Raw genomic sequence first — 13018 nt, 5'->3', positions numbered from 1 at the left:
GGGACTTGGGCTTCTACCTTTCAGTCTCCGCTTCAAGCATGTTTCTTCTTTACTCCATTAGAAAACTAGGCCAAGGTAGAATGGCTGAATAGTTAACAACCCATCTGGATTTTCTCCCGGACCCATTTCTGAAATTCATGTCAATCTCAAGTCTCAAACAAATAGACACTTTTTCAAAGTATCTTACCTTGTAAGCTCATGTGGGTTTTCAAGAAGCCACAATATCTGCATCCAGATGTCCATTTCGAAGCCCCATGGAAACCAGACCAGCTCCCTTTTAATCAATCCTATAGTTAATTAATTTATTTAGTTGAATTAGTTTTTTTTTTTCTTTTTTTTTCCTGTGAAAAGACTCTTCAATATATGGATTACTAACTGAACACTTTGGAACAGTAAAAGTTTTCATAGTTTTTACAACATAAACTTTGAAAAGATAACAAAAGATTTTTTTAATACTCTGAAACAAATAGCAATTTGTTATTGTTGTATAACAATGAGACCAGTTATCAAATAACTGAATTATGGATTCATTATGCTTACAAATTATTGTATGAATTAAACTAAGCAGAATAATCGCAGTCAACAACTGGTTGATGTGTTCTTTCGACCAGAACATAAAAGCAACTAAGGATCTATTTTGATGGATTTCCATTTCTGGTGGAATGGCATTTCCCCATTTGAAGGAATGGGCATTCCCTCCCCCTCTCATGGGAATGAAAATCCATTTCAGCCAATTTTAATTCCAAACAGGTGGGTGAATAGACAATTCTGATTCCGGTTTCGACTGCAAACCAAATAGACCCTATAGTATTTGTAGAATTTCAAAAGTTAGAACCACCAACACTTGACATAATCTACAGAATCCCATAAGCTAGCAAGCAAATTAAGAATAGCTGCCATTCTGTTTAATAGTCCTCCTAAATACCCAAAAGACTCCACTCAAGTGAAGGGTTAGAATAAGCCCATGGATCTGATTTCACAATGTGCAATCCAATCTGTTAAGGCCCAAGCACTCCATGATTGCAATTAGCAACAGAGGAAACAGAAAACAGAATGAAGAGAAAAAAAAAATTAAGAAGGAAAAGAGCTTCTTGTTTTTTGGTAACACCTCAATGTGCTAAAACTTCTTTTGTTTCATGGTGGCAAAGACCTCCTTAATGGCTCGAACAATATGTAGATTTCAGCTAATATATATTTATATATTCCTATAAAAGAAAAGCCCCAACATTTTGTATATCTTTCTCATAGTTTGTGAGAAATAATTTAATATATAACGTCTAAAATTGTCATTTTATAGGGATATATAAATATGTTTATGTTTCTCTCTTATTTTATATGAAGCCAAACAAAGCCTCAAGCTTCTAATTCTCTTGTTCTCTCTTCTCAAAATATATTCCTATAAAAAAGTCCCCAACATTCTATATATCTTTCTCATAGTTTATTTGAAATAATTTAATATAAAACGTCTAAAATTGTCATTTTATAGGGGTATATAAGATATTTTGAGAAGAAAGAACAAGAGAATTAGAAGCTTAAGTCTTTGTTTGGCTTCATATAAAATAAGAGAGAAATAAAAAACTTTACAAAATTCCTTTAATAACTTTCCCTCAACTTCCTGTTTGTCTCTTGTTTCTATCAAGCCAAACACACTTACAGGCTTAAGGCCTGCTAATTATAATTGAGTCTCATTAGGTCAGACCTGACAAATAAAAAATCTGACTAACAAAGATCATTGGTTAGAGGTAGGAGTGCAAATTGCGTGCCCAATTTTTACATCGAATTGGGCCCAAGCCCATTCAAATTTTCAACCTGAACCGGGCCAAGTTGCACCCCTACCCAGAGATGTTCTATATATTCAAGCTAGGATCTAGACCCAAGCCATAGACAATTGCAAATTTGACAAGAAGGCTACCTTTTCAATGTAAAAATGGGGGCAAGATACTACCCATGCAACAGGTGTGGTGACTGTGCCAATAGAGAAATAATGGTGGAAGAGGAGCCTTTGGATCAATGAAAAAGCTTTAGAGCCAAAGGTGTTTGATGTTTTGCCTAAAAGGGTTTGCTATACTAAATAAAAAGAAACAATTTTGAACCAGACATCTCAATCCACATAGGACCCAGAAGGATGGCGGGAATGGGGTTTGACAAAATTTTGATATAGAGTTTGGGAAAGAACGTGAAGTTCAAGATAATGAGACATCATCTAAGTGCAGTGGTGAAAGTAGAATTTCTTTGTCCCTATAGTAAATCAATAGAGCCTGAATGACATGGAGATTAGAATTAACAAATGACTACAAAACCTCTTTAGCTATTTACGAAACTTAAAGTGCAGAGTTAATTTGGAAGCGCGAGTCGGTTCAGAATGATATTTCAAAGGAAAACAATGACCCAAATGCAGGTTGGTAATAGTAGAGAAAAAGAAATTTTTTTGAAAAACAAGGGTTATCACTCAAGGTATACTTCTTAATTTTTTAATCCCTATCTACCTTGCCCCCTTTTTTATTCAATTGCATCAATAAAACTTAACTTGTTATTAAAAAAAAAAAGAATATTTGAGCTATATATTTTTACTGATCCATTGTCATTTTGCATCAAAAGTGGCTGAAACTATCAACATAATAGTCCAAATATTTCATTTAAAAACATTATTTTCCATTCTATGGAGAAACAAATGCAGCCTAAAGAAAGAGTGATTAATCCGAACTCTTATTCATACTGCACAAGATGGGCTGGTTGAAGATTAACCACAGCCACCGGTGTCTTCACTTATTAACCACAGTATGGACTAATAATGATCCTCTTGATCACTATCTGATGATCTATCCAAGATACAAAATCCACAACTTATTTTATATATGTGAGACCTTAGATGAACTTATAAGCAGTTATGCCAAGTGAAGAGCTCTCCCATCAAGAACTCTCTACAAAGGAATAAGGACGTTCCCCAATGAAGTTGCCAGGGGGATCATAGTTGCAGGTGACGAAGAACCATCCATTGTTGCATCTCACTCTAGCACATCCCAGACGAACAGAATCGCGCCAAACCACCTGAGTGTAGTGCAGGCACTGGCCTCCAATGCAGGAGTTGGAATTGTAATCGTAGAAGGGTTTCTCCTTAACCCACAAGTTGACAGCATCTACACCTGTAAATGCACCGCTGCCTTTGGCCAGGTTCTCGCCGTAGAGTCCGCCGCCTGAGTGCACCAGGTTGCAGTCTCGGATTCTCTGGTTGGCATAGTTTCGGGCGTAGGCTGCGACGTTGTTGTCCCACCTCATGGGGCCGACGCCCACCTGCGCACGGGCTGCGTTGTGGGCGTTTAAGTAGTCCTGCGGGGAGTTTTGGGCTTGGGAGACATGCCACAGGCCGAAGCTTATGAGAAGCACCAGAGCCAGTTCAAGCCTGCACCATCCCATCCTAGCAATACTATTGATCTTTTTGATTGAAAAGTTGGGTCTGTAATGGAGTTATTTATACCCAAAAACTAAGATATTTCAACTAAGGATAAACATTAAAAGAGAGAGAGAGAGAGAGAGAGAGAGAGATTTTGGACTTTGGTGAATAAATGGATTGTGGACTTTGTTAATAAAATGATAGGAGGAGGCCAAAGGCCATGGCTGCTATTGAATGTGTCAAACACATTTGCTTTAAGAAAGATCATGAATACATTTATTGATGTAGATTATTCCAAATTGTGTGGCCACTCCTTATCCTATTGTTTCCTCTAAATTACACAAAGGTTAGATGGAGTCATTCTAAGCTCCTAAGTCTTTTAATAATCTCTTTTGCAAGATGATTTGGCCATCATCCTTTTTTTTAATAAGCACTTCCCTAATCCTTAAATTAAACAATGCTCGGTTGAACTTTGGATACCATGGAGATGCTTGAGAGAGAGAGAGAGAGAGAAAGAGAGAGAGAGATTTTGGACTTTGGTGAATAAATGGATTGTGGACTTTGTTAATAAAATGATAGGAGGAGGCCAAAGGCCATGGCTGCTATTGAATGTGTCAAACACATTTGCTTTAAGAAAGATCATGAATACATTTATTGATGTAGATTATTCCAAATTGTGTGGCCACTCCTTATCCTATTGTTTCCTCTAAATTACACAAAGGTTAGATGGAGTCATTCTAAGCTCCCAAGTCTTTTAATAATCTCTTTTGCAAGATGGTTTGGCCATCATCCCTTTTTTTAATAAGCACTTCCCTAATCCTTAAATTAAACAATGCTCGGCTGAACTTTGGAAACCATGGAGATGCTTGAGAGAGAGAGAGAGAGAGAGAGAGGAGAGGTCCCTTTGAAAAGTTGAGCCAAAGATGGCCTTTTGGACTTGGTAAATAAATGAATTGTGGACTGTAAGGTCATACGTCATGGCTGTGATCTATGATTGAATGTGTCAAATATATTTGCTTGAGAGAGAGAGAAAGAGAGATCATGAATACATTTATTGACATAGATCTTTGCAAATTGGGTGGCCAGGCCACTCCTCTGTATATGGTATAAAGTTTAGATGGAATAATTCTAAGCACCTAAGTTTCTTCTTAATGATCATTGCATCATTTGGGCATGCATCATGCCATTTTTTTGTGAAACAAGCACTCTCCAAATGCTTAAAAATTCTGGGTTGAACTTTGAAAATCATAGGGTTGAGAGTGATCTAGAAAGAGAGAGAGAAATTGAACTTTATGCTCCATGGGCCCATTTGACCATTAATTAACCAACTAGCTAGGTGGCGCAGCCCCATTTTAATATACCTAACGTAAATTGTTAGGTCAGTTACCATTAAAATATAGAGAAATAATAATTAGAGCTGATTAACTTAGGTTGTGTTTGGTGCCTTCTTGCTTGAACCTGCAATGTTTTGAGTTGAAACACTGTTTATACTTGAAAGTCTTGAAAAACAAACCCTTTGTTTGTACTTGGATCCTGTTTGGTGAGAAAATTGAGTTTTCCACTCGTATTGAGATTTTACTTTCTAGAGAGAAGAAAACATTAAATTGGCATTTTTCTGAAACACCCCCTATTTTATGGCTGCTTTAACTCTAAACAGTCTCCAACCAAACACAAAATTGACTCTCAAAACATCCATGTGGCACTGATGTAGTGGTGTTTATAAATGAAACAGCAACGGTACCGAACAGCCCCTTAGAATCTTTCGTATAACCCAGACCAGAGGTCATTGCAGCAGAACTGTCAACTACGGTACCAACAGAAAATATTTTATTGCATAATCCTCTGTACCATTTTGATCCATCTACGTGGCAAAAAAGAAGAGATATGCTTTAGCAAGGTGAAGATACCAGAAATTGGAGATTAATATGACTCGGTGATAGGTTCATATGTTTGAATTCGAATTCGAATCCCTGATTGGGACACCCAAATTTGATCATTCATAATTGAATTGAATATGGATCCACTCCAATCTGATCCAAGATCGGTAAATTTGGATTAGTCTTGTTTTAGAAGGAAAGAAGGGAGAAGAACAGCAAGCTTAGGGAAACTCTGAATTGATTAAGAGAAAGCCCATAGTAGTGGTCTGTCTGATCAATTGAACATAAGTGCTGGGGCTTGGGTTAGGATAGCCCCTAATCTTTATATATAATGTGGACACTTGCTTAGCCTCACGTCAAGACCACCATCCCAAAATTTTGGTACATCTTAGTTAAGCCTGAGTACCCTTTAAAATGTCTTCATGGGCTTAAGCCCACTCCACATTGCACCACAACATCTTGGGCAAGGTGTTCCTCGGCATGTTGGTTAGAAACCTAGAGGAATTTCATTCGATCCAAGGTCTCTGCTATAAGGAAGCAGAAATCCCCAAAACCCCTAAGACACCCCAACCCTGGTGAAGGTGGGATTCGATCCCATTTCTTTGCTACTACCAGTTAGCGACTTTATCAGCAAGCTAGCAGCAGCAGGAGGAAGAGGATGACGAGAAAAAGAAGTAGCAGCCGGAGGAACAGGAATTTCGTTTCTTGCTCTTCAAGAATAATAGAGGTGTTTGGCAATTTGTTCCTTAGGAACAGATTTCTGTTCTATAGAAATAGAAACATCATTTGGATAGCACACGGGAAGAGAAATTATTTCCCAACATGTTATTTTTGATGAGCACTCCTTCCCCACTCTTACAGTCATTGCCATCTACTGGCTCCTCTGACTCCACTGGCGTGGTTCTTCCTTCTCTAGGCACCATTGGCTCCACCTCTTGTTTGGATCCTACCATTCCTGAGGTACCCCCCTCTTCTTTACCTTATGCTGAGGTTACTAATGAGGAATATGCTTCTTCTTCTCTTGACTCAGAACAGGCAATTTCTATAAGTGTGGACCCCTTACCAATTCGACACACTAGGGCTCTTCAATAACTGTTGGACACCACTCCGGTAGTGTGTCTTCCCGCTAAGCGCACTCATTCCATGGAAACAAGGTCAATGACACCCTATTCGACTCATGACTCGTGTCTTAACTGCCACTCGCGACCCTCTTTCATCTGCATTGCTTCATGATGTTGCTACTCATGAAGTTGAGCTGTCTTCCTATGTTCAAGCGTCCAAGCTTCCTCATTGGCGTTCAGTCATGGCTGCCAAGTTTAATGCCTTAGTCTAGATTGTTACTTGGGAGTTGGTTCTTTATGACTCCTCTATGAATGTTGTTGGTTCTAAGTGGGTTTTCAAAATAAAGCGTCACCCAGATGCCTCGATTGGTCATTACAAAGCTTGTCTTGTTGCTCAAGGCTTTACTCAAATTCCTAGAGTTGACTTCACAAATACTTTCAGTCCTATGATAAAACCCACTACTATTCGTAATGTTCTTCTCTGGCAGTGTCTCGTGGTTGGGATATTCGACAATTGGATGTCCATAATGCTTTTTTCAATGGATTTATTACAAAGACTATATATATGCGCCAGCTAAAAGGTTTTGAGGATAACAACTATTCGCATCATGTCTTCAAGCTTCACAAGGCCCTCTACGGTCTCAAACAGGTTCCTTGGGCTTGGTTCTCTTGTTTGAGCAATCAAATTTATGGTCTTGGCTCTTGTAGTTCATAGTGTGATCACTCTTGTTTATCTATACTCAGGATTAGATTATCCTTTATGTCTTGGTTTATGTTGATGATGTTATTATAACCGGGGTCCTCACCCTCTCATTAGTGACTTGTCTCAATCATTTGTTCTCAAAGATTTGGGGTCTTTGCATTATTTTCTTGGTATTGAAGCTCACCAGGATGCCACTGGGCTATTTCTCTCTCAGTGCAAATATATTTTGGACCTCTTGTTGAAGAGTAATCTTGTTGTTGCCAAACCAGTTTCCAATCCCATGGTTGCCTCCTCTCAGCTCTCTAGATTTTAAGGAGAGCCATTATCTGACCCCACTCAATATCACAATATTGTGGGAGCACTTCAGTATGTCACTCTCACACATCCAGACGCAGCTTTTGTGTTAATAAAGCATGCCGGTTCTTACATGCTCTTACTGAGGAACATTGCGCTGTTGTTAAACGACTTTTGAGGTATTTCAAAGGCACTGTTGATTACAAGCTGCACTTCTCGATTCGGTCCTCCGAGTATTTGGTCGCCTACTCTGATGTTGATTGGGCAGGATGTTCTGATGATCGGTGCTCTACTGGGGGTTATGGAATTTTTCTTGGCTCTCACGTAGTCTCCTGGAGTGCTAAGAAGCAACCTACTATTGCCTGTTTCGGGCCTTGGCCAACGCTACTACAAAGCTAATGTGGCTTTAGTCTCTTTGCTCTGATATGGGTATTGTTTCCCAATCACCACCTATGATCTATTGTGATAATGTTGGAGCTACATATCTTGTAGCTCATCCCATATTTCATGCTCGTACTAAGCACATAGAGGTCAATTTTCATTTTTAGCGTGATCTTATTCTAAAGAAATCTTTGGTGGTTCGATTTCTTCCCACTCAAGATCAAGTTGTCGATGTTTTTACTAAATCTCTCTCTTCTCAATAGTTCGAGTGGATTTAATCCAAACTTCATGTGCTTCCTACCCATTTTCGCTTGAGGGGGTGTATTGAGGAATCAACCAGCTCTAGTCCATCTACCAAAGATAGAGAGGTTACTATAAGGAGAACTCTTACCAAAGATGGAGTCGTTACAATAGATAGAGTTCCTGCTAAAGATAGAATAGTTACTATAGAGAGACCAACTAGACTAAAAAAGGAATCTCTCTCCTTAGGAGTTTGTCATTATTTTGTATATAACTCCTTGTACACTCAAATCAAGTTAATGGAATTCGACCTATTCTTTTAGAATTTTGTCTTTCTCTTTTCTAAACTTTAACTGAGATTAAACTATTATTATTTATTAGAGATTAGACTATTAATTTAGCTAAAATTAAGAATGTTCATGGGTCTATTTAATTCAATTGTGGGATATTTGGCCAACCAAATCGGCTTGGTCAGGTTGGGGAGTTGGTCACCCAAAATTGACTAAGCACTAATGAAAATTGGCCAACTTGAGTTTTACCAATTTGGGTCAATTTTTGGTTTGGTTGATTGGTTTAAAAGATTTAAACTTAAAAAATTAAATTTAAATTTAAAATATTATAGTGTATTATTAAAAAATAATTAAAAATTAAATTTATGTTATAAAATATTTTAGACTAACAAATATGGGAAATTTCCCAGTTTATCGTATTAAAAAATTATTTAAATATAAAATATTAATATATATATATATATATATATATATATATATATATATATGATCGATTCAGTTCAGTTTTGGTCAATTTACAAATGACTAAATTGAAACTGACCCAACCTGGTTGGGTTGGGAAGCTATTGAACCAAAGCCGATAGGAAATACTAGAAAACCAACCAACTCAAGTTGACGAACAACCTTAGCTAAAATTAATTATTGTTATTTTTGTATTGTAAAAAAAATTATTAAAAGTAGTATATAAAATATAAATAATTATTAATTATTTGAAAAGTTAAAATATACAATTGCATATTCTTGTGTATTTCTATTATTTAGGTTTCTCTTAACAAAGCCCATGCATTGCACGAGTCCCCATTAGTTACTATATACCAAAACAAAATAAGCCACATCTTCCTTTTTTTTGCTCCAAAATCCTCATTATATTTGTTCCTTTTTTGGATTTTTTTCTTATTTTTAATTCTCTTATTATTATTATTATTATTATTGTTATTATTATTATTGTTATTATTATTATTATTGTTATTTTTTTTATTATTGTTGTTGTTGTTGTTGTTGTTGTTGTTGTTGTTGTTATCTCAATGAATCACCCCTCCTAAAACAACTCTTTTTCTTAAAATTTCCCCCAAGTAAAACTTTTTTTCCTAAAACATCTCTTAGGGTTCATTTGGTTCGTAATTGGAATCGGAGTCAGAATCGGAATCAAAATCCTCTGGAATTGTAATCGAAATGGTCCATTCTCATAGTCTATTTGGTTCAGACAGGAAGAGAAAGGGGCAAGGAATGGCCATTCCCTCAAATGGGAGAATGGTATTCCAGCAGGAATGGGAATGGGATTCCAATTCCGTCCAACCAAACAATTGGAACCGGAATAGCCCATTCCAATTCCGATTCCAGACCTCTAATCCTACAAACCAAACGGACCCTTAGGTTGTGTTTGTTTTGATGTAAATACTAAACCAATGTTATATTACACTGGTCCGATTTTGTAACCATTTCGGCAAAGTGTAAATAACCACCAAAAATCAATGTAAAACTCCACGTACACCAAGTTTTATATCGATAATCAAGGGGAACTGACCTTCATTAAAAACAATGTAAAACTTTACATCGAAACAATTCCGATTCCAGACCCCTAATCCTACAAACCAAACGGACCCTTAGGTTGTGTTTGTTTTGATGTAAATACTAAACCAATGTTATATTACACTGGTCCAATTTTGTAACCATTTCGGCAAAGTGTAAATAACCACCAAAAACCAATGTAAAACTCCATGTACACCAAGTTTTATATCGATAATGAAGGGGAACTGACCTTCATTAAAAACAATGTAAAACTTTACATCGATAATCATCGGTTCCTATTTAAACATTGATAAACCAACTAGTGCAGAATTCAGTGGTGTAAAAGGATATTTACACCTCTTTCAAACGCAGTTTTAAATACTATCTCACATCCCCAATATTTTCTCTCTCAACCTTCCAAATACATGTATAAGTAAAACTTTAAATATTAAAATAAGATAACTAACAAATATGTAATGTATTATAAGAAAAAATAGACAATAAAATAAGTTAAATAATTTAAAAAGTAATAAAAATTAATAATTGATTATAAAATTTTATTATAACTGAAAATAATTATATAAACTTCTAATAATTTTTTGTTATTATAACTAATAAAAATGGTAAGTCCAATCCATTTAGATTTTCTTCAGAAATTAAAAAGAAAACATAAATTAATGAATAAAACAATGAACTTTATAAAAAAATCTTAGTTTTAAAATTATTTTTATTGTACTAAAGCCAATTTTAAGTTATATTTAAAATAGTTATTTAAATTTAATAAAACTTTTTAATAGTAAATAAATTTAATCTATACACTCATCCATCCCCTCATCTCTCTTTCTCCATTGCCCCCCCCCCCCTTCTCTTCTATTAGCTATTTTCTTAATAAATGTAATGTATCCAAAATTAATTACTAAATTAAGTGGACCTAATTCATAGTATTTAACATAATTCAATTAACTAAATTAGTAAGTAATTAATTTAACTTGATTGATCTACCATGATAAATTAATTAACCTAATTTAATCAATCAAATTAATTTAGGTGATGTTTGGGATCGATGATGATTTCCCAGAAATCAGTGCCACATAGGATCCACATCAGAGTTTGAAGAACAACTAGGATGCTCAAATGGGGACAAGGACAAGGATGGGAAGTGAAGTTTTTGCCTCGATGGGGAACCCTTGGGACAAATTTTGAAAATATAGTTATCTATAATTATAATAATGTCACTGCATTTTCAATTTATATGTTATCTTGATGATTAATGATGATAGTTAAGTGTCAGATCAATTTAGATTATTAAATTTTTCTTTTTTTAAGTAAATATTTTTTAGTTAAAACAAACTTTTAAAACTTTTAAGTAAATGAATTCGGGGATTTGGGTATCCAATGAAGCATCAAGGATGGAGGTTCATTTTTCTCCCTAACAAGGATCGGGAATGGAGATGGAGAGTTATATAGAAATTAGGGACAAAAAATGGAAAAATATGGTCCCCAAGCTTACCCCACTGCAATTTCTGAACTCTGCCGTGTCAATATATTAAATTAATAAAAAAAATGTGTAAAAGTAGTAAAACTTAATAATTAATAGTATATAATACCAACACATGAAGCTAGTCAAGATTAATTATCACTAAGATAAATTAGGAAAATTCCATAATTCAAAAAAAAAAGTTGACATTCAAATAATATAAGCCTAGATGAGTTCAAAACCAACCAAAAGGATAACTCTCTTAGCATCTTCAAACACAGTCATGCTGCCATAGCCCATAGCCCAACCATCTCTGCAGGCTTGACCGTGAAAAGTTGAAAAGTCGTTAAGCTAGTTTGTGCAAAAACAGTGTCTGGTTTCATTACATTTTTTGCCATTTTGAGAAAACTTTATGCATGGTGCTGTTTGGTTCCATTAATGTCTTTTTCTTTTCTTTTTTCTTTTTTTTTTTTTTTTTTTGAGAAAACGGCACCACATAAAGAATCACATCAGTCACCATACCAGACAACACTTTGAGGAAAGAAAAGACATAAAAAATGACATTTTGACAATTTTTTTGAAAATACAGCTAACCAAACAGCATATGACGAATGTATACTTTAGCCATTTTCTCACAATGTGATTGATGTGGCTCCAAGGGGCAATGGAACCAAAAAATCACCAGAGTTTCAGCCTGCTTTACAATTTCATCATTTTGTGCTTAATAGGATTGCTCCCCTAGCACCGCTCCTTGCTCATCTGCTCAGACAAGATTTCTGACCAAATACAACAGTAGTAAGTGGGACCAGGGCCCGCAGTGAATTTTGGACACCCAAACCAAAGATAGGCTGGACCTACCTCACACCCATGACAGGCCATCACAGCCCATCTGATTAGCAGGCCCAAACTGGCCAATCAAAATTGGTTGCTGCGTTTGATAAGAGTGCAAATGGAACATGTATGATGCAAATTCAAATTTTAAAAAAAATGCCAAGTTAATTTGTTTTTACTTTCATAAATTTTGTGTTACGTTTAGTTGTGATGGATATAAAGACTTTCTTTTTTTGTATCAATACATAAATTTCAAGACTAGAACCTACCCACCTTATACTTTGAGTGCAAAAAAATTCCTTCCAATATTTGGAAGCGAGCTTTGCTCCCATTTTAAATGCAAAAAAATCAGACAAAACAAATTTATTATCATTTTCAAGTATAAAAACTTTTTTTTGTAGACAAATGTATTCTTAGCAAATGCCTACAAAATTGAATTGGAATGCAAATTTACTTTGATTTGGCATTTATGTCATACCAAATGCACCTAAGGCTGCATTTGGAAACGATGCAAATGGAGTGTAAATCCCGATTCAGGGTAAATTTGCATTCTCATTCACTTTTACCTGTGTTTGGCAATATTACATTTATGCATTGACAAATAATAGAAAACACATTTTCTAATGCATATTTACATTGATAATAAGATGTAAAAGTACATCAATGAAAAAAAAGTAAATTTGCATTCAAGTGAGCTTTTGATAGAAAAAGACATGCTTTATTGGAATTCGTGTTTACATCTATTACATCTAAAAATCTGTTTGGTAAGAAGTTAAATATGTCAGTGCAAAACTAACCCAACTTTGCAATTTATATGGACCCTTTTACACTCTACATGTTTGCATTCACACTTATTTGCATCATTTCCAAACGCAGCCTAAAGCTTCAAATCATGAAAAACTGTTTTGTAGATACAGCTCAACATCAAGTGACCAAATGAGATTAGAACAAGCAAGACCTAAAA

The 13018-nt window shown here is 35.4% G+C and overlaps 1 protein-coding gene across 1 annotated transcript; it reads right to left on the bottom strand.

Moving 5' to 3' along the window:
* Positions 1–2603: 2603 nt before the first annotated feature.
* Positions 2604–3461, bottom strand: LOC104606659 (pathogenesis-related leaf protein 6-like). Its single transcript, XM_010271971.3, has one exon. It carries the CDS (start codon positions 3412–3414, stop codon positions 2911–2913), a length of 504 nt encoding a protein of 167 aa, XP_010270273.1. The 5' UTR covers positions 3415–3461; the 3' UTR covers positions 2604–2910.
* Positions 3462–13018: the final 9557 nt, after the last annotated feature.

This window comes from Nelumbo nucifera, chromosome 5, assembly GCF_055504915.1.
Source record: "Nelumbo nucifera cultivar China Antique chromosome 5, China Antique-T2T, whole genome shotgun sequence".
Lineage (NCBI taxonomy): Eukaryota > Viridiplantae > Streptophyta > Magnoliopsida > Proteales > Nelumbonaceae > Nelumbo > Nelumbo nucifera.
This window is presented reverse-complemented; position numbering and strand designations above follow the sequence as displayed.